The sequence below is a fragment of the Sparus aurata genome, chromosome 7 (genome assembly GCF_900880675.1).
Source record: "Sparus aurata chromosome 7, fSpaAur1.1, whole genome shotgun sequence".
In the NCBI taxonomy this organism is placed as follows: Eukaryota; Metazoa; Chordata; class Actinopteri; order Spariformes; family Sparidae; genus Sparus; species Sparus aurata.
This window is the reverse complement of record NC_044193.1, coordinates 20,306,952-20,329,730: the sequence shown is the minus strand read 5'-3', so window position 1 is coordinate 20,329,730 and position 22,779 is coordinate 20,306,952. Positions and strand designations below refer to the sequence as shown.

At 42.0% G+C, this 22,779-nt stretch overlaps 1 protein-coding gene across 3 annotated transcripts in view; it reads left to right on the top strand.

The window, feature by feature from the left end:
* The first annotated feature begins 8,439 nt into the window (after window positions 1-8,439).
* Window positions 8,440-22,779, top strand: part of pex14 (peroxisomal biogenesis factor 14) — a 53,175-nt gene continuing 38,835 nt past the window's right edge. For all 3 annotated transcript variants that reach the window (XM_030423906.1, XM_030423904.1, XM_030423905.1), the window contains exons 1-2: window positions 8,440-8,558; window positions 10,011-10,055. In XM_030423906.1, coding sequence (XP_030279766.1) covers window positions 8,523-8,558; window positions 10,011-10,055 — 81 coding nt within the window. In that variant the 5' untranslated portion in view covers window positions 8,440-8,522. The remainder of the gene's footprint in view (window positions 8,559-10,010; window positions 10,056-22,779) is intronic.

Sequence of the window (22,779 nt, the reverse complement as noted above, 5' to 3'; positions counted from 1 at the left end):
CCTCCTGCCACGCTGTATTATACAGTACTAATAATCCATTCGATCCATATGCACATATTTCATCCTTACTTCTTATGCTCTCATGGGGTCGTGTTCCACAATACTTGTATAATGTGCCTTTTTCTAATTGTCTTTCTTACTATTACCTGAGCTTTTGTTCTGTATCACATATTGAAAATGATTAATTATTTTCATTAGTTTAAATTTCTGTTTCTCACAGCTTCTTTACACTCACTGCCCCATCATAATATTGCCTCTCCTCTTTATTTTGCTTTTACTCTCAGGCTGAGAGTTTTAGTGATGGTTCTCCTGGCAGCGGTTCTAAAACCGTCTTATTTAATGATCAAGGGTTTCTGTGGTCATATTACCATTAATCTGATTCAGACATTTATCACTCTCTTTCCTAAACTTCTCCCAGTTAACTTTTCCAAAACACCAATTTTCCGACCCCTGCCCACTTCAGTCACAGTCCTGTTACATATTGGATCAGTAATGATGTTCTTTCCTGTATTAACATCTGCCATTGTTTTATTACCATCCTTTAAGTTTACTAAAGTCCTCTCATCTAAGCAATCTATTACCTGACCATTGCATCAGTGTTTTCTCACTCAACCACAATGTGTTTTGTGCATTGAAGTCCTCACATCACACAATGTTTGCCCTACTTTGAGCCTCTGTTTCTTTGTAGCTTTCTACAAAGGTGAGAATGATTCACAACCACTAATTCCTTCCTTTCAACACACACTTCCACCACCACAGCGGGGACCTAAAGGTTAGAGAAGTAAGCTTGTGAGCGCAATGTTGCCAGTTCAAATCCCGGACAGGCAGGATAAATCTGGGTGGGACAGCACATGCCCTTCCCTCTTTACCGTTATTGATGCCCTGGAGCAAGGCCCTTGACCCCGACTGCTGCTCAGTGGTGAGCTTCCAGGTGTGTATGTGTAACAGCTGCAGTATTCTTTTTCTTGTATAAGTTGCCAAAGACAGTTACAGTTACTACGTTACTTTTGTTTGGTCCTGTAATGTTGCTTTGTGAGACATTTATCTAGTTGAGTAAAGGACCCATGTAGTTATCAGACCGACATGTCCTCGATACGTGGCTCTGGCTTATCCATTCACACTGGTTCGGTTCGCCAATACTGCGCCTCTAATACTACCTCCAGAGGAGGATCAATTTCAACCCTTGGCGCCTCCAAGACATTCACACATAAACGAAATGGCGCAGGATCCCCGCATCCAAACGGCAGTGTGACTGGGGCTACTGTGTGAATGAGAAAGAGAACGCTGCACCCATGAACCCTCCCCGAATAAATACAAGTAAAGAACAAACAAGCAAAGCTCCACATACTGAATTCACCCTCCTACTACCTATAAATTGTATAAAATCTGGGCGAACTGCGGTATGAAAAATGTATCTAGAATCAACCAACATATGGTAACTCTAGGCTCGCCCGTACACTGAGATTGTGTTTTACTTCCTGCCATTTGAAACCCATCATATCAAGATGATTAAACATTTATTTGGAAAGATGTTATTTTTACCCAGTGTATCTGTCATGCTGGCCTTGACTGACAGGATTGTTTTGGAGTAGTCAGACTGTGAGATTAGGCTGGATTATCAAATGGATTATTGGCTCCAGGGCCCGAAAATGTCAGGGCTCCCAAACAATCTGCTGAAAACTGATACCCCCAGTTTTTCTGTTGTTTTGATTAATTACACATTTAGGGGTTGTTATGACCCCGGCTCGAGGGAAACACATGTACTACTCAAACACAGGTTAAATGCAAGTAATCTACGTTTATTGTAACCAAAAAATAACAAAGGAAAACCAAAATGGTGTCTGGCGACCATGCTGCTGGTCCAGGCTGCAGGGAGAGAGTGTGGGTGGGGTCACGCTGGGCTTTTAAACCCAGCAGCAGGTGCCAGGTAACGAGGAGGAGGAGACTCAGGTACTCTGTAAGACACAGCACAACAGGTCTTGGACATAACACCCCCCCCCTTAAAATGGTTGCTCTAAGGCAACCTTCCAAGCTCTACAAGAGACAAGATTATGCGTAGCTGTACACAATGTTGACACTTATGACCTTGAGAGGGCATCGGCAAGAACATTGTCCTTTCCCCGGATATGCTTGATTTCTAGGTTAAATCCTTGTAGGAACAAGCTCCATCGCATCAATCGACGGTTCGAGTTTCTCATCCTGCTCAGAAAAACAAGCGGATTATGGTCTGTGTAGACCACCAAGACCTGGCTGGAAGAAACATAAACATTAAAATGGTCAAGAGCAGAAATAAGGGCCAAGGCCTCTTTCTCAATGGTAGAGTAATGCCTCTGATGAATGTCAAACTTCTTGGAAAAGTAGCAAACCGGGTGCTCGACCCCTGAAGAGTCATCTTGAAGAAGGGCAGCCCCAACCCCAGCATCACTTGCATCAACAGCCAGTTTAAATGGCCTGTTAAAGTCAGGGGCAGCAAGGACTGGAGCACTAGCCAGCAGTGCCTTCAGATTCTCAAATGCCCTCTGGCACATCTCTGTCCAAACAAAGTTGACCTTCGGGCTAAGCAGGCTAGTCAAAGGGGCAGCAGCTGCAGCGAAATTTTTGCAAAAACTCCTATAATAGCCTGCCATGCCAAGAAAACGTTTAAGCTCACGACGAGAAGTAGGAATGCCAAAACTCTGAATGGCCTCTATTTTAGCGCCAACAGGACAGACTTCTCCCCGACCAACAACCTTCCCCAAGTATGTTACGGTGGCCTGTCCAAATTCACATTTGGCAAGATTCAAAGTCAAATTTGCAGCAACAAGCCTACCAAATACTTCCGCCACCTGAGCTTTGTGTCGAGACCAGGTGGAGCTATAAATGACTACATCATCAAGGTATGCTTCGCAGTCTGCAACTCCTTTCAACACCAGGTTAACAAGACGCTGGAATGTTGCAGGTGCATTCCGCATTCCAAAAGCCATAACGGTATACTGACAGAAGTCATCAGAAGTCACAAAGGCAGAGATTTCACGAGCCCTCTGAGTAAGAGGGACCTGCCAGTAGCCCTTAAGAAGGTCTAATTTGGTGACGAAAACTGCAGACCCTACTCTGTCGATACAATCATCTAAACGGGGAAGGGGATAACAGTCTGGTTTTGTGACAGCATTAACCTTGCGAAAATCTGTACAGAAACGAAGTGTGTGATCAGACTTGTCAACCAACAAACACGGGGAGCTCCATGGGCTAGCACTAGGTTCTGCAATGCCATGCCGCAACATGTAATCCACTTCTTTACTCATCAGTCGGCGTTTCTCAGGATTTGCTCTGTAAGGGTGCTGCCTAATAGGCGCAGCCTCACCGACATCGATATCGTGCTGGAGAACGTTGGTACATGTAGGCACATCAGAGAATAGTGTAGGATGTTTACCAATCACTTCAATGATGTCAGACCGATTTGATGGCTCTAAATAAGACAGATGGACATCCAAATTGGATATGATCTCTGAATTCAGAAGCCTACCATGAGACACTCCACGATCAACAACCCCATCAGTGTCCCTCTCACCCACAAGGATTGGAGAGCTCAGCACAGCAACAGTCTTCACATCTGTAAGTTCAGCCTGGCTCCTCTCACAATATGGTTTCAAAAGATTAACATGGCAGAGGCGCGTTTTACGTTTTCGTTCTGGTGTCTTTATCAAATAATCACACTCACCAACCTGACGCTCAACCACATATGGGCCACTGAATCGAGCTTGTAAAGAAGACCCCAAAAGTGGCAGCAGCACCAACACCTTCTCACCTGGAGAAAAAGTTCGATGCCTTGCCTTCTTATCGTACCACCCCTTCATCCTTCCCTGGGCTTTCCCCAAGTTCTGCCTTGCCAGCTCACATGCTGCTCTCAGCTTAGACCTGAAATGACAAACAAAATCTAGGAGATTTGTGGCTGGAGATTGATTTACCAGCCATCTGTCTTTTAGTAGTTTCAAAGGGCCCCGCACAGTATGCCCAAACACTAGTTCAGCTGGACTAAAGCCGAGGGACTCTTGAGTGACTTCCCTAGCCGCAAAGAGGAGCAAAGGGGTTCCATCATCCCAATCTCTGTCAAACTCTTTACAGTAGGCTCGCAACATAGACTTAAGGGTCTGGTGAAACCGTTCTAAGGCTCCCTGAGACTCTGGGTGGTAAGCAGATGAAGTGCAGTGCTCAATGGACAACTGCTGGAGCACCTGGGAGAACACGCGGGACATGAAGTTAGACCCTTGGTCAGTCTGAATAACTCTTGGCAGACCGAACACTGTAAAGAACTTGATAAGGGCTTTTGAAATGGCTGAAGCGGTGATTTTACGTAGAGGGATAGCTTCAGGAAACCGGGTAGCTGTACACATGATTGTCAATAAGTACTGGTTACCTGATTTGGTACGAGGAAGGGGACCCACACAATCAATCAAAATACGCTCAAAAGGCTCTCCTATAGCAGGAATAGGATGTAAAGGAGCTGGTGGAATTTTCTGATTGGGCTTACCGATAGTTTGGCACACATGACATGTCCTACAATGTTCAACAACATCAGATTTCACACCAGGCCAAAAAAAATGTCTCAGTACTCTGTCCAAAGTTTTCTTAATTCCCATGTGACCAGCAAGACAATGATCATGGGCCAACTGCAAGACATCGTGACGATAGACACTTGGAACCACAACTTGGAACACACTACTCCAATCATCATAACAGGACATCTTAGGAGAAGTCCACTTTCTCATTAACACACCATTGTTCAGAAAATAGCAACCAGACACAGTAGTCACCTCGTCTTCAGAAACAACCTCGTCAAAAAGGGGAGACAGGGTTACATCTTTACCCTGCTCGCACTTGAGCTCATCACAAGAGGGGAACACTTTACCAAATCCCAGCATGTCACCCTTAGCTAAAAATGTATCAAACAGTGCAATATCAGAATCAGCTTCTTGGATTTGTTTCTTTTTCTTTAGCATAGCACGGGTGGCAACACAAACGGGGAATGTCTCTGGATATTGCTTCTCAAGTTCATCTGGGCTTTTGGACACTAAAGGGAAGGGAACCACCTCAGGAGCAGCAAGTACTCTACCACCGGCAAGATCATTTCCTAAGATTAAGGATACCCCTTCAATCGGGATGGAGGAACACAGAGCTACAGCAACCTCTCCAGAAACAAGACCAGTTTCAAGTTTGAGGTTATGCATTGGCAGGGACAGATAACCCCCCCCAAACCCTTGGACAAGGGCATTAGAGCCCAAGGCAGACTGGTCAGTAAACTGTAAAAAGTCATGTAAAATCAAAGACTGAAAAGCTCCAGTGTCTCTCCAAATCTTAATAGGTTTCTTGGTTGTAGAATGACCAAGGGAAACAAAACCATCCATAAGAAAAGACGAAGAGCCAGCCAGCTCACACTTCTGAACTGGTTGGTCCATGTTTTGAGTGCTATAGTTTTTTGCAGATTTTATTAAGGCAACAGGTTTACAAGATTCTTGCTTCTTACTCAAGACAGGGCAGTCAGCAATGAAATGACCACTGTTCTTGCAATAGAAACAAACCTTTTCTACAGGAGTACTCGCAGTAGCCAACTTTCTAGTAGAAACTGTAGAGACAGTGGGAAGAGGCTTTGGAAACCGAGATCTATTAAACAAAGCCCTTCCTTTTTGCTCACCTTGTTCGCCATCAAAATTTACCTTATGTGTCAACTCAAACTCATCTGCCAAAACAGCAGCTTTATCAAGAGTTGTCACTTTTTGCTCATTAAGATAAATACACACAGCTTTAGGCAGACAGTTTTTAAATTCCTCAAGCAGAACCAATTGTTTAAGATCTTCCTTAGTTTCCGCTTTCTGCGACTTACACCAACTATTAAAACTGGTCTCCTTTTCTTTCGCAAAGTCAACATAAGTCTGTTCATCCAGCTTACTGAGGCTTCTAAAGCGCTGGCGGTACGCCTCAGGAACGAGCTCGTAAGTTCTTAATATGGCATCTTTAACCTTTACATAGTCCTTGCTATCCTCAATGCTTAAAGCAGAGTAAGCTTCCTGTGCTCTCCCCACCAAAACACTTTGTAAAAGCAATGTCCAGGCATGTGTTGGCCACTTTGAAACCGTAGCCACACGTTCGAAATGAAGAAAATATTTTTCAACATTCTTCTCAGCGAATGGAGGTACCAATCTGATGTTTCTCACTACATCAAACTGAGAGGACGAAGCGCTCGATGAGTTTAGAGCAGCATGTTTAAGTTCAACTTCTTTAAGGAAGCGTTCATGTTCTAAATGCATTTGTTTTTCTCTAAGAAGACGCTCTTTTTGGGCATCTTCTAATTGTAGTTCTTGAAAAGCCAGTTCTTTTAACCTTAACTCAATTTCACGCTCTGACATTTGAGATGTTACAAGTTGTTGATATGCTGGTGACGATGACGATGGCTTAAGGACTTTGTTTTCTGTTAGAATAGTCCTAAGTGCATCCCTTATACTATCTTTAAGCCGTTTATCGCTACTGGCAATCTCAATGTCATAGTGACTAGCAAGGCTAAGAAGCTGTTCTTTAGTAAGCTGGCAAAGCAACTCCTCTGATGGTGCACTAATAAAGTCATTGAGTGATGCCATGCCAGATAACTTTCCTAAGTCAAAAGTGAAAAATGAAAAAAAAAAAAAAAAACCCAAATCAACCTAAACTATAAACCAATTACACAATATTTCAAATTAACCAGTATGCACAATGCACACAAAATAAAGTGTCCAATACTACAAGCAGCTAGTCACAAATGGCCTCTACTAAATGGCTCTAGAAACCATGATCACAAAAATAGGCCTAGAAACCCCCCATCAAGCTACTAAGGTAGCACAAATGTTGCCCATACAAAACCATTAACAAAATGGAACCTGCTGGCAATTAAACTAAGGAAACTTAGGGAGAACTAGCCTATAAAGTCAAGTTACACACCATCACTTGACAAATTGAAAGCTGCACCAAAATACAAAATTAGGATCCTAGGCACGCTACCACCTTTGTCCCCCATAAGGCAATAACTACCTCACCTAACTTTACCAATCGATCACTATTGAGTCGGTGAGCAAACCTCCGAGTGTCAATGATCGAGCAAGCAAGCCCCCCTGGTACCTGCCTAACTTCAAACTAAGCCTACCTGCCTTCTGAGACGTGCCGGGTTCGAGGCTTCTTTAAAGCAAAACCTCAGGAAACCTTAGCCATATGACCAAGGCCCCTGAGATGCTCGCCCCCACCAGAGACATGTCTCCACCCAGAGTTGCCTCAAAAATAAAAAAGGCAAAATAACAAATAGTATACCGAAGGAAGGACAGATTGCTCTGCTCAGCTGGCACACTCCCTAACTAACCAGGGATCACTCACAAGCTTAACCCAGAGACACTCAGATATTATACTCACCACCCCCACCAGGAGAAGACCACAGCTGCTCCCAGCCAAATTGCCAAACACCACCAACCTATAAGATTACACAATCTAGGGGAAAAAAAAAACGGACACAACACATTTTTTTTTTTTTTATCCCGGACGAGCCCCCAATATGTTATGACCCCGGCTCGAGGGAAACACATGTACTACTCAAACACAGGTTAAATGCAAGTAATCTACGTTTATTGTAACCAAAAAATAACAAAGGAAAACCAAAATGGTGTCTGGCGACCATGCTGCTGGTCCAGGCTGCAGGGAGAGAGTGTGGGTGGGGTCACGCTGGGCTTTTAAACCCAGCAGCAGGTGCCAGGTAACGAGGAGGAGGAGACTCAGGTACTCTGTAAGACACAGCACAACAGGTCTTGGACATAACAGGGGTACACAAATGCATAAGAATATACATTGAATTAAAACAATGGCTTATAATGATCATTTTATGTTTTGTTAATTGTCCTCATATTTCAACATTTATGTATCATTCTACTAATTTATCTTTTTATCTCTGCTTTTTTATCAATGCCTTTTTTTCATGTAGTCATGAAGTATTCTATCAAACCAGTTGATAATGTGCTTTCATGTTGCTTGTACACACTAAGGGCCTCTACGCAAAATCTAATCAAACTCTGCTGTGTTAACTGTACTTAAAGGTGCACTATGCAGCTTTGGGGAATACATTTTAATTGGAAGAGAAAAATCATCACTGGCTGATTTTTTTTTTTATACCTTAACAAGACTAAATAAACAAACACGTTGTATTCATGACTGAATGAGCTGAATAAACAAACTCCCAGCACAATTTCATACTGTTTTACTGTATATTGGCGGACCCTGCCACCTGCCACCCCTCCACTGAGAGCAGCTTGTTTATTCAGTCATGGAAAAAGTAAACATTTCAGAGTTTGTATTATTACTTTATAAATACTGTAAATATTAAAATTCTGCGTTTGAATTTCTTCTCTAAAACCTCATTGTCCCCTTTAATGACTAAAATTGTCCCATACTGTGGCACCGTTGCTGTGCCTCAGGAAAAGTAATCGAGCGCTGTTCACTGGAGCAGCCTCTTAGCAAACAAGGGGATAGGAAGGAAGATGGCATCCACCGACCAACCTGATCCACCGACACAGGTCTACATTTATGCAACTGAGACATTTGCCTCCCGATGTCCACATGCGACAGTGAACTCTTACGACTTGCTTAGATGTCGTGACCCTTGAATGCCATCATTTTCGTTTGTTACTTTAGAAAGAAAAGCGCAGCTAGCGAGGGTTAGCATGCTTGCTAGTTAGCATGCTAGCTAGCTCGTTTAAGAAGTTGCCTCTCGGACATACTTGTGTTGACAAGTGGACGCGAAAGGACAAGCTGATATTCTTGCGCTTCTACATTGTTGACAAAACTTACGTGGCTTCCTTACTGAGTCGGCCAAAGTTAGCCTTTTGTTTTGTATTTGTACTTCAAACTAATGTGCGTCCTTCTGTCTGACAGTGTAGCCTTGTAATGTGCAGTTAGAGATAAAATGTGAAAGGTCACTGTTAGCCAAACAAGCCTGGTGGTGTGTACTCGGCTCTTTGCTAACACTGATCGCCACTGTCAAGCATGAATCATCTCGAGGAAAACACGTTAAAGAAAGTTGTGGGTCATACATCTCGCAGGGGATAGATGTGCACTTTACTGCTACATGTGCAATACTTTTAATTTCGGCATCAGCAAGCATACATGCCATTATGTTTTCCAGAGTTTAATTGTTGATAAATTAATATTTCAAAGGTAGATTCAATGTTGACTAAACCCAAGCAGGAAGGACAATTAAGTAAGGAACTGGATTCATGCTTGTCATAAATGCAAACATTTACAAAACAGTACTTGGTAATAAAAGAAGTACTTCCTTAGTAATGAATCAACAAGTGCATAAACTAGAGATATCCATCCAAAATATCTAGACCCTTTAATGCACATGTATTCAGATTATATATCGCTATTTACTTAACTACTCACCAGCATTAAATTAAGCAGAGGAGGGCCAGACAAATGAATGCAAATGGATGGTATTTCAGCAATTATCAGTTATTTTTTAATGTTATTCAAATGACATAACAGAGATGTTACTGTCCAGACTGACAATTTAGAAGGGCTTTGAGGCTTTAAGAGCTGCAAGGACTGGTCACTTAATCGATTGATCAACTATTTTGATAATCAATTAATTGTTTCAGTAATTTGTCCGGTAAAATGTCAGTGTCCAGTATTGCAGCATTTTTCACAATTTTCTGTCATTTTATAGATTAAACAATTAATTGTAAACCAAAGAAATTGGCCGATTGATTGACATTAAAAAATGAATCCCTAGTTACCGGCCTTTTGAGTAAATGTGATGTAAAACTGTTTGTTTCATACCTTTTTTAGTCAGTCTTTTCTAATTTCAGTAGCATTAGCAATCTGTGATTGACAGATAGAAACACATTTAGATAGTTAAATCCAGTCTTTGCTCTGCAAATGCTATCTTTACGTTGCTGGATTACAACCACAAACCCTGTGTCCTCCACTAGATGGCGCTCTAACACAAGTGTTGTTTATCTTCCCAGCTTGGACCTGGAGATGATCCGGTTGCTCCCCCCAGAGAAGCACTGGTAAGGATTCAGTGTTCTATATAAATTACAAGACTGATGAGGTAATATGGACTGGAATAAAAAAGGATTTTGAGTAATGCCTGTTTGATGTAAGTGCATTTTAGCTAGATATAGCAGGTTTGATTAAATGATAGTGAATTTTAATTGTATCTTTTACAATATGATAATTTTGAATTATTGATAAATGCCACATGCCCTGATTCTCGACCATGTACTATTAATGCCGTAGAGTATGTAAGTTTAAGCACTTAAGCAGCTGATTTCACGGGTCAGACCCTTTGCTCTGACTGTGTGCTAACCACTGAAATCAGCTGCATGATTGAGAAACATTGAGCTTGTGTTTTATTTTATGATGTGATGACTTAAAGAAATGTGTTTTCATCCTTTCGTCAACAAACAACTTTTTCCCTGGCTAATCAGATGATATTACACATTCCCCAGCAAGATCAAGTGTTAAAGGCTTCTAATTAGCAGCCAGTCACTTTAGCGCCACACTGATGTCTCTGAGTCCATAATGAGAGTGTACTTTATGTTCCCTTTCTTTGGAGTTTAAAAAAGCATGTAGAAAGGTCTATTTTTGCAGACACAATGGTTTCACTGATGCTTTAATCATGTTTAGCGTGAAACGTTTGCCACGTACTTTTTTGGTCTTAAGTTTATCCCATTGTTTTTCACTCTGGGTTGTGTCACACAACTGCCTCCAGGAAGATTTGAGCTGGTTTGCCAATAAAATGTCGTCAGCCATAGAAAAATAAGAATATACTATTTAAACAAACAGTTGCCAACTATTGACTATGTCTTAGTACAAAGACATGCCTGCAATCCTCCCTGTGGCCATAAAAACAAACAAATGTTCCTTTATTCATTTTTGAAGATGTAGTTGAAAGTGAAAGTTCCCCTTCAACTCAGTGTTTCTAGAATAAAGTTGTCCGGAAAAATGGCTCAGAGAAAAGTTTAAAAACAATGTTTTCTTTTGAACAGTACCGGCAAGTTATTATACCGGCCAATAAAGGCAGTAAACTGAAATATTGGCTTCGGAACATTTCTGCCAACAGACGCCAAGACGATTTTTTAATTATGCACATGTGGAGCAAAGCAATGAATATGAAGTTTTCTGATTTTGTCCAGTGAATCTGTATATTTTGATGAGCAATTTATGTCTGTATCTGCAAGTGGTCCATCATGATAAGAGCGGGCATAATACTTTATTAATTCCGCGACAGCAGAGTCTTGATATTCTTTGTTATTTGGTTGGAAAAATATGTTTATATATCGGTAATGGCAGTCATGACACAGTGGGTAATGGATGTAAATCAACAAACATTCTTGCATATTGAAAATGTTGAAAGGATAGTTGAATTGCTGCTTGTGCTTCAGCTCATAAACGTCTTCACCCGCAGCCACGTTTCTCATGGGAGCCTGATCACCATTATGTATGTACAACACTCAACAGAGATGACTCCTTAGCTACTTCCATCAAAAACTTCGGCCCCCCAAAAATTTGTTTGATTCTTTTTTTTTTACCACTTGCCTGAACAGGCTAGATTTACTAGCCCGACATGGCATTTTACTCGTCCTGGGTCCTCGGGCAATCCTTATTGTTTAGCCCTGAGTGTGCCATGCAACCCATAATCCCCATAAGTTGTCCAAGTTGTGAGTACATGCAAGGCCAGCAACATTTAATGACAATAAACATCAGCTGTTTTTCAATAATGTGTGAAGGATGCTCGGCCCAAGCGATGACAACGATTATAGCCTGGACTGTCTTATCGCTAAGTGGGATGGAATACATCACAGGTACATTCACTGTCCTTGTATGGACCCAGCATCCAGGTTGGAGGAGTGCTGTATTGTTCAGTCTACATGTCTCAATGTCATTCACCACCATTCACTCTTCATCCTCCCCCCATCATCCCTTCATGCCAAGGCTAATTTAATCCTGGGGTTATTGATTGTGGGAGCATTCTCCCAGGCTTTCTTTCAATTTACTTCAATTTCATCATCCCAGCGCGCTTCAAGACTGCCTCCTCAAAAAGGGAAGAAATTCTTGTTATGAGGGTCCTGATTCGAGACTGGTTGACAAGTCTCCCCCACCACCTCCACCCTCACTTCCAGCCCCTTTTCTCCCTTCTCTTTTTGATGAGCTGCTCTTTCCCAGTTAAGTGGATTATTACAGTAGGGATAATTCTTGTCACATGGCATTATTTGGATGAGGTGAATAATTGAAATTTGTGTCTGAAAGGATTTTATCTGGATGAGAGGAAAGGGAGTGCTGGCAGGGTTGGGAGGGGAGAGAGAGAGCGAGAGAGAGCGCACACGTTTGTATAACATTCATGTGCACATGTGCATGTCAGACAAGCCAGTGTGTCAGGCCGGGGACACCAGTCATGTTAACAGGTTCTGACTCACCTCGCCCAGATCAGCAGGCCCTGGCACAATGCATGGCGTGGGCTCTCCTCTGTGGCAAGAGGGCCCAGCTCAGGGGCCGGAGCCACAGCCTCTGCCACAGTCCAGGCCAGAGGGGCAGGTCTGGACCTGGTGAGAGAGCGAAAGAAGGGTGGGGGAGATTGTGTGAGTGTGTGTTCCATAGTTGACTGGTATACCAGTCGCTGCCAGCCGCTGCTGTTGCCTCTGGCACTGCTCTTTGCTCGCTCTCACCCCCATCTCCATCTATAGCCCACACCCCCTCCTCTCCCACCTACCACTCATTGCTGCCATGGCTATTACCTCTGCCAGCCTCTTGTCGGTGTCTCCCTGGTCTTTGTGCTTTCTCCCTGCCGTCACACTCTGTGCTCACCGCCCGTCTCCTCCAATCACTCTGTCCTCATTGCCTTCAAATCCACGAAAACACATCACAACAATAATTACATGTGTGCAAACCACTTTGATCACACGATAAGAGAATAGGGTCAGGTCGACTTCGATATGATGTTGTATGAGATGTCACGTTGTTCTTCACGTTTACATTTAATTTAAATCTTCTATTTTTCTTTTTCACAAAAGCTCTGTCATAGTTATTGTAAAATTCTTCCTTAATATATATAATAAATTAAAAAATCTAATTTTATATATATAAATATAGGTAATTTGATTTTCGCTAAATTATATTCTCATCAACTTTATTTTGGATTAAAAAAGATTTGAAATATATAATCTATAATATATATATATATATAAAATATAGTATCTTTACATTGTCAAGATGGAAAAGGCTGCAACTAAGAATTATTTTGATTGTTGATGAATCTGTTGGTTGTTTTCTTGAGTAACTGAGAAATTGTTATGTCAGACAAGAATTTAAAAGTCTTCAAATTCCTTGTTGTATACACCAGTCCAAAGATGTTAATGTATCATATATGAATGATTGGGTGGTGCCTGGAGTCATTTTGTCCTTAATTTAGTTTTTAAACATCCAGCATAGAAAGGGGCTAGCTGCTAGGGTTCGGCCAACAAAAATCATCCATTCAACCCCACCACCATCTGAACTTTGTCAGATGGGGTGAGTTTTTATTTTTATTGCCAAACGGAGGGTTAAGACGTTCCCTCACAGCTAATTCTCCCGTTCTCGCAGAAACTTAATTTTCAAAATGAATGAGGATACAATGAATGTGATGCAAGTTGTTTTACCATCATCACTCATCAGTGTCAGTATCCGTTCACATGCACAGGGATACCTGCTTTTTTTTTAATCCACTAGTGCATCCTGCAGTTACATCACTATGACTAGTTTTTACATTTTTTTTTTTATGATCTGCTTAATGAGGTAGTCTAAGCACAGGGAGGAAAAGTAATCAAAGACTTGGTGAGATGGTGAGAGGGATGGACTGTGAATAGGATCAAATGTGCAAAAATTAGAAATAGTAAATTATGTAATCCAACGCTAATAAATGCTGCCACTCTCTGCAAAACTTTTAGTCGCAACTCTAGGGATTTATGGCCATTTTCATGCTGTATTTCTATTATCGGGATAATCGTGAATCGGTATAATTGGGAATCTCCTCACATTAGTGATATATGTGTATATAAGGCAGACCTTATGATTTATGATCCACTTTTTAGTTTTTCACTTAAAAGGATATTCCTTAAAAAGAGATGTTGCTATCTGTGATGGAATAGAAATAATTGTTTCTTAATAAATTGCGAGCTTAAGTGATTCCAGTATGTTTTAGTGGCGATTGTCTGAGTAATATTGTGAATTACAATTGTTAGCTGCAGTGTGTATATGAAGGGTGGTGTGGGCTTGCAGCTGGTCTACAGGAGAGTTGACCCCTTCACTAAATAGGATTCCTATTCTTTTGGGTATCCCTGGTAGAATTAGGCCTGCCCTTTACACTCAGATGAAAAAGCATGTGTTTGTGTGTGGGGATGCAACATACAGTATGCCGTGTGTGTGTGTGTGTGTGTGTGTGTGTGTGTGTGTGTGTGTGTGTGTGTGTGTGTGTGTGTGTGTGTGTGTGTGTGTGTGTGTGTGTGTGTGTGTGTGTTTAGGTTTGGGGGTTTTAGTACAGCAGTGGGAGGGTGGTAATGGGAGGGGAAAAAGAATTGTAAGAAGAACATCCCCGGTCTCACAGCAACTTCAAAAGCTCCCCTTCCCCAGGATATTAAGCGACTGTGATGAAAAATTTAGCAAGCGTTAAATAAGCCGCTTTGAAGTGATCTGTTTTGGCTCAGCAGTCTCCAAATTTCCGTAGCCCCTCTGCAATAGCCATCATACTATAGAGAGGAGGGGGTGGGGGTAGTGTGTTAAGTGTAGGAGTTGTGGGGGACCTGGCAGGTTGGCAGAGGATGAGGTGCCAACAGTAATCGGTCCAGCCACCGACATGAAGGCACTACCGCTGCTGCTACTGTCCTCTTTTGTCTTTCTCAGGCTCTTTTTCTCCTCATTTCACCTCTCGCTCCCTGCCGGATCTTCTGCTGAGCCCTGCGGGTCTCAGGCAGACAGATGTTCCTCATATGTTCTCTCTAAAAAGAGATATTTTTTTTTTCACTTATGCGTGGGTGTAACGCAAATGTAACACAGTGGTGATACCAGGAAGTCAGAGGTTACTCTCGGGTCTTGACTCAGTTATTTTTTGTCCTTTATGACTTTCCATATGGGACATGTGTTTGTGGAAAGATGTGTCCTTTTAACACCAGTCTATCCTCTGTGTGTGTGTCTTCACTGGATTTCCATGACTTGCACAATTTTCAATAAAAGAATCAGCGACTACAATAGATTTTTAAGTGATTTGAACCTTTTTAAATCTCCAGCACCATAAAGCAGGAATAACAAGAAGCTAATCTCTTATCTGATAATTCATATTTCAATTCATTTCACATTCATCACTTTTAAAACCATTATTTTAATTTTTGAGGACTTCAGGTTTCAACATGCTCCAAATTAATTATTGGGGCAGAATAAGAAATGAGAGCCGGTAATGAGTCTGGTATGGTAACTCCATTCTGTCAAGAAACTAGGCTACCATTTAGTTAGTCAGGGGAACCTTCTCTGAGATTTTCCTTTTTTCCTCTTTGCTCATTACTTTAATTGTAATTGTAATCCTTTATTGGAGCTGTCTGCAGTAAAGGAGAGTTATTGTCCGAGTGGGGGCGCGAGCCATGGAGATATTTCATGATTATTGGAGAAGACGGTCACTAGGTGGCAGCCACTAGTTCGGCCTTGCTGTAATTACTGGGTGGGAAGTGATGGGGAGAAACTGTACGTGTGTGCGCGTGCCTGCAAGGGTGTGTGAAGAGAGATTTCTCAGATTCCAACACGCTCCTTGAAAGAGAAAAGTCGAATAAATCTGATCACCTGCCATTTCACAGTCAATAGATTCTGTATCCTGTCACGTTGACTGTAAACATGCTGCATGCTCGACAGAAGCACAGGACAAAGGCATGAGTGGAAGGCATCTGTCTTCATACTTCCATGTTTGATTTCAAATAAGTAAACTTGTTTTTTTAGTGTTACCTGAGAACTATATTTCACAGTGTGAGCTAATGCTGAGTGGTGACTTGTTTTCAGTTTCCTATGGCCATAGTTTTACACGTGAAACATGTGCACACCAGTTTGTTTCAGTGGTCGTGGTGAAGTTTTCTCTTTGAAAAGCATAAAAGCTCAATTCTCTGTTTCTCAGCACAACACTCATTGTGCATCATGCGCTGTTTGTTTCGGTGGTTAATGATACAGGAAGGGCCCTCCGTTTTATTGTTGCTGTGTTGCACTTTTTCCCCTCCTCGCCCAACCCCGGCAGCGAGCCTCCTTAGAGGACTCTGTATGAATTCTCACTGTCATGTCCAAGGACGAGTGGCGCAGGGTCAGCTAATTGCTTTTATGATTATGATTTCACGTCAGATTTATCGTGCATGCTCGGAGCACATCTTCCAGGTCCTGCCGACGTTGCTGGCTCAGATGGGGAAAATGAGTTTACAGCTTCTGGCTGTGACTTCTTGTTTAAGTGCAGGTCACACTTTTTGACTCATTAGAGTTAAACGCAGGGGGGTGAATCACACAGGCTTTTCCTGTAAAAGCCTCTTTTTTCTATGTCAGTAAGCCTGCTTGTTTTTCTCGAGTTCGGCCACAAAAGAGCATTTCTTCACTTTGTCATCCACATGTGCTGAAGTTTGGAGGTCATGAGTGAGGAATGACACAGACAAGGAATTTTGGTTTTTCTGTCGTTTGAACTTTTTACGAGCCATAAATCTCCCGTCTTCGTTTCTGTTCACAGATGAAATCATTACGCTTATTCCCCTCATAGGATGCCAGAATTATCAGTCGACAGCTTTTTGATGTTGGTGACTTTTTTTTCTTCTGACGGTTCCTCCCTCCGCTTTGAAAATGATGAGCACAGATGAGTCCAACCCATTTTATAAATTTTATTTATTTTGTGGTTTCTGCCTCATGTGCGGAGCCGGACCAGATCTGCATTGCCAACCCTGACAATAGCGCTTTTATCTTGGATTTTGATGAGCTCATTGAAGATCCTTTAATTCACTGTAAAGTTCAGAGCAAATGAAGAAGAAGCTGCTGTCGCTGTATGTCAATAATACACATATTTTATGTAGATAGAGTTTCATGTCGTGACCCGTAGCTCTTGATTTGTTGCAGTAATTTGACCTGGCTCTGACCTTCCTGGCTGGGCCGCAGTGTGACTAGTGACAGATGCAGCCTGGGAATATGGTTTGGATAGTTTTCCAATGCCCAGAGGAATGTAAAAGCTAGTTTTACGCAAAGTTCATTTTAGAGACACATGTAAAGTCTGTGATTAAGCCAAAATCAATAAACTTTAATGAATACTTGGGACTAAACTTGTAGGGTTTTTCGTCTCAGCGAGTATATTAATGTAAACAGCATGGTAACAGAGCTGTAATTTCCTATTCTCCCACAATTTAGTGAACTGTCACAATATGTTTACTTAAGAAATGATAGAAATACGACACCAGTTTAATTACAGCGTAGTCATTTTGCCTCAATATACTTGGGAAAGTGGGCTTATTGAGCTGAGCTTCCTTTATCCTCTCTATTCTGCTTTGTAATTACTTCAGCTTGATTTATCGTCTTTTCTTTGTGTTTATGGTTGTAAACTGCTCGAGTGAGTAACTTGGTCTGAGAGTGGCTTGTCTCCTCGCAGCGAGGCTGGAAATCTCCCGATGAATCTGAGATGTCTCCGCTGTCAAGACTGCTCACATCGCTCTCAGCCTCCAATGTCACTTTCAAGGCATAATTACACAAGTTGTGTTGATTAGTATGAGAAGCAATTACGCTGGCTTTCCGCCGCAAATGGAGAATGTGATGGCTCTTGATTGACAGGAAGCATCCTGGCTTTAATAAGTAAATGACTATGGTAATTCAGGTACTGAGACCCTTTGATTTGTCAGCATCTTTCTCATTTTTGTGATGTCCTCTGATTTTAATGAACATGAATTTGATTGAATCCCCCCTTCATTTCTCCCTGTCCCTACACCCGTCTGTCCGTCTGTCTCCTCTCTGACCAGCAAGTGCCCTCACAAGGGAGCCATATGCTTTCAGAGCTATCCTCAGCAATCTTGCTGCCGATGATGAATTATTTCTCTCTGAATGAATCCAGTGTGTAAAAATGAAAAAAAAAGGCAGAAAGAAATGAACAACATTCAATTTTGGCACACTGTTCAAAATGCTTCTCAGCACATAGTGCCTTCACAAGTGTGGAAATCAGAGGAAAAATTATTTGTAATTGACACTTTGGGGAACATTTTTTTCTCTTTTTATCTGGCTTCCCAGTAAGTTATTAGCTGTTAATTTGTCGGCAAGCTCCCCTACAGCGCCAGATATTTGTTCAAATGCAGGGATCCCCTCAGTGCATTTGTAACTACACTTCTGAAAATGCTGCCCTGTCTAATTATGTAATATAATACTGCCTTTTAGGCAAGTTTCTTTTAATTGAATAATATTAGCTCTAGCTAAGTGTAAGCTATTGGAACAGCAGTGCTTAAAAATAGCTCTCTATATTGTGTTAGATACACAATAGTCTTCTGTACAGTGCAGCTAAGATAGGGTCTGCAGTTTGCTCATTTTATGAATACACCAATCTCATAGATCTGAAGCTTTTACACTAAGTTCTGTGTATTTTAGATATTTGAATTAGGGCCAAACGTTTCAATAATGCTGAAATTTGATTGGCCCAGCCCACAGTCTCATATTTCTTTCTTTGTTAACCACACTTGGCCTAATCAAGTAATTCCCTGTTTGTCTTAGTAACCCCCTATAGAGTCATACATGCATAAATATAATAAAATAATTTGCTCTTGCACTCCCTAGCCCGGCTGTAATTTATATGGATTGAATGAGTGCTGCATTGTGGAAAAGCACGAGTGGACCAAATGCTCGTTTGTCACCTCTAATAAATGTTGGAATGTAAATTATGAAGTTATGCTTCAGATGTAAATGCACTTTATTCCAGTCCTTTAATGTAAACAGCCCACTCCAATACATTACGGATGGGGGTGGCAGTAGAGGGGGGATTTGACTTGGAATTTTGACTGTTTTTACAATCAATAATAAACACAAAAGAGCCGAGATGGGGAACATTATAACATATCTGAAGTCGGGTTCATAAATTATTGCATGAAAGCAGGCTTGTACACCAAAAATGTAAATACATTAATGTTATTAATAATGTAGTGACTAATAGTTCTATCAAGACTGTAATAGCAGTTTAATGGAATATGACAGCAAGAATGTATTACACTTCTTACATTTAGACGGGACCTCACATGACATTTATCAGGGATTTTCTGAAACAATTTTTTTGATTATTTTGTTAAGTTAATTGCTTCAATCCCCCCCTCCTCCACCCCCACGTCTTCTCTGGGAGAGGGGCAAAAAAAACTGGTAATGGATATTAATTAATATGTGTCAGTTTTCGGGGTTTGATTAAAAATAATGAAAGCAAAATGCTAATGGGATTTCAGAGTTTCTCTGTGTGTGGCGCCCTGAGATTGTGGCTTTATCAGAGGAATCTGAAAAACAGATAGTGGGCTACTCTCTAGACTAAAATGAAAGTGGCAGAATACAGAAAATGAGATAAATTATCTTAAAACCCTGCAAAAAATACAGCACTTAAGTGAGAATATTGCACTCCAATTAGCCTAACTTTAGATATGTGATACAGTGGTTCACTGACAATAAAGTTTCCAGTGTGTTATTATGAAAAGTTGAGCCTGGCTTACCATTCATCTGCTCTTTGCAGAATGACGTTATCCTCACCTGCAGCTGAAGAGTTTGATCTCCGAGTGAAACAAACACTTGAATCATTTCTGACAAGTTGCTGTTGTGGCAAGTAGTTTTTTCGTGCTGCTGTGATGTGTTTCTAATATATGGTTGTTTGCCAGAAAGAGGATATATATACTTGTTTCTCAGAAAGGTTACACAGCCTGTAGGTGTTTTTTCAAGTGGTTTTTGGCCTTTCATTTAAATTAGATGTTCCTCGTGCCTCTTTTAAAATTGAGCTTCACTTGGCACTGATTACAGCAGGGGGACGTCAATGCCTTCATCTATAGTCCACTATAGTCAGCATGGAGAAACCTCAGCCAGGACTTCTTTGTGTCTGCATGCAGTCTTCAGCAGAAAGAGGACTTTTAAAAGCTATCATTAAGGTGGGGCACAAGTGTACACCAGCAGTGAAACGGAGGCTGGCACAGTAAAAAAGCAACCGTAGCCACTGGCACAACTGACAATTATCCAACACCTGGACTGGCTCTCCTCCCTGGTATGTGCGTCAAGACTGTCTACTTCGTGTTAATGCAGTGATTAACAGGGAGATTGTGTTTGTTTTCTTTTGCAGCTCTCTTGGCACCCAGTCTTTGCTTTCTGTTTGATTAAAACAGTAGATGGATGGATGCATTGTGGCTCTGTCGTGAACTTTAAAAGAAATGGTGAGAAAGAGATGATGGAAACAGAATGAACTGAGGAAGAGTCCAGGCCTTTTCGTTGTGGAATCTGGGATTTTAAGGGAGGTATTGGTGGACTGCAATTCTGTGTAAAGAGCCAACCCTCTTTGGTTGCCCCCAACTATGACTCTGTGTCAGATTTTAGTGTGTTTCCCCTTACAACTCCCTGTTTTTTCCCTGTTATTTACTGTCACTACGTGACTCGCCTTCTGTCCGTCCCTCCTCACATCTACAGGACTACGTCATGGTTTTCTCCCCCTCAGTTCTGCGCGGAAAGTAATTTTAGTTATCATGGGGACGAGAAAAGGGGAAGTGAAGGGGCTTCGTCAAACAGCTCGTACTTCTGAAATGCAGAGAGTGGCATTGTCATGTGTTTTCTGTGTCAAGGTCGACAGAAAATGTCAGAACAGGTGCGCGTCTGCTGCTGAGCTGCTTGCCAACTCAGCCCCTTTGCTGTAACACGCCACCCCGTGTGACATTATAGTGGTTCACTGTGGGTTGTCTCCTCTCCTCTCTCTTTCGGTTGAGCGGGGTAAAACATGTATTTTTCCCCGTCACAATGTGAGTTCATGTAGAATTCAGATGGGTGTCGACGCCTAAACTTTGACCACTGCCTCTCCCGTAGTCACAAAAAGAATGTTTGCTGCTGTGTAGGAGTGATGTGCAATGTTTTCTGTCACGTTGTTGTTGTTCTTTGTTTGTTCTGAAGACGGAACTTTGATCAGGAGGATGTCTGTGTCTTTAGATCAATTATTGGTCATGGCCTTGTTTTGAAGCCCTGTCTAAGAGGGACATCAAATACATTTTTATAAACTTAAATGTACAAACTGTACGCATTTTACGGCACATGTTTAGGACAGGTGTGCTGATTTACATCACTGTCACCTCAGTCTGCATCAGGCAAACATGTTGCAAAACCTGAAAATTCTTTTCTTCTTCTCAGAAGAGGTGGATTATGTTTAGGTGTGGCATTTATAAACAAAATGTCACACATGCTTTTGTCTTTTTATGACATTATAACCGCTGAAATCTCCAGTGTGTAGCCTCACTGGTCCAGAAAGGTTGAAACAAAGAATTATTACGTGATCTGACGAGCTGTCGTGTTTGTATCCTCTCTGGCAAAGGCTAAATGTGAAGAAAGAGAACTGCTACTTCTGTGACCCTGACGAGTGTTGTTTTCTGACGCTGTCAGCACCACACTCTTTTCTGCTTATCCTGCTCTCGAGGTTAAATTCTTACTGGCAGTTAGAAGCCTCCAGAAATGGAGAATTAGCCAACATTTTTCTTTGTCACTTAGTGTGATCAGGAACAGACTCTGCCTGCTCTCTTTCACAAAACCAAAAACGGAGGTCTGCTGCCTTAAGTTTCCTCCCTCATCTGATGGTGATTTCTGTCCGACTTATCTACAGCGGTGGATGTGTGGCCCATTGTCTTGGCAAGTGTGTCTAAATGTTTCTGACAGGTCTCAGTGAAAGACAGGCCGCAAGGGTAAACTGCCAGCCCCCCCCCCCTTGACTCTACTTGTACCTTGCCTGGCCAGTAGATGGCGATGTTAATCTTCTCTGGCTCCATTCCTGCCTGGATGCGTCTCCCTCAATACCATCCTCTCTTCTCCTCCTCTCTGTGGCACACTGAGGAAAAAGAGGGGTCTCACCCCGTGTGGAGGGTCATGCCACCAATTCCTGGCCCCCTTTGAAGACCATGAAATTGCTGATCCAAGACGCACGATTAGTGCATTCAGCCTATTGACTGGAGAAGAGTTGACGCGCGATTATAATGTCACTGGAATGTCACAATCTGTCTGGTTGTCTTTGTGAGGATACTCTCATCCAGTGGCAGAGTGTACCCAAGAAGGAATAATTTGATCAATAAAAGGACACCTCTCTCTCTATTGTCGCTGGCCTCACTATTCTAGTTTTATTAGTCAATTTGGCAGGCCGGCAGCAGGACTGCACACAAAACCGATGCCAACTCGCTGCATCCTCACCCTGGCTCCCTGCTTTATTTGCCTATCGCAGTGGTTCACTTCAAGTTTCTTCGCTGTGTGTGTATTGCAGGGCGTGTATGTGTTTGGGTGGTTGCTGCCTCAGTGAGAGGAGCAGTTTGGATCAACAGAGGAGGATAGGCTTGTCACTGTAAGTTGCTCGTGACGGAGGGCGGCTCTTCTCCTGACACCACAACACAACTTCTGTGGTGTGTCGCTTGGACACAAGCTTCACGTTGTTTGCTGCTGGTGCCGCTCGCGTTTTGCCTCAATCAACTAATTGAATGTGAAAGGCTTGCGGGCCTTGATGATATGAAGGACAACACACAC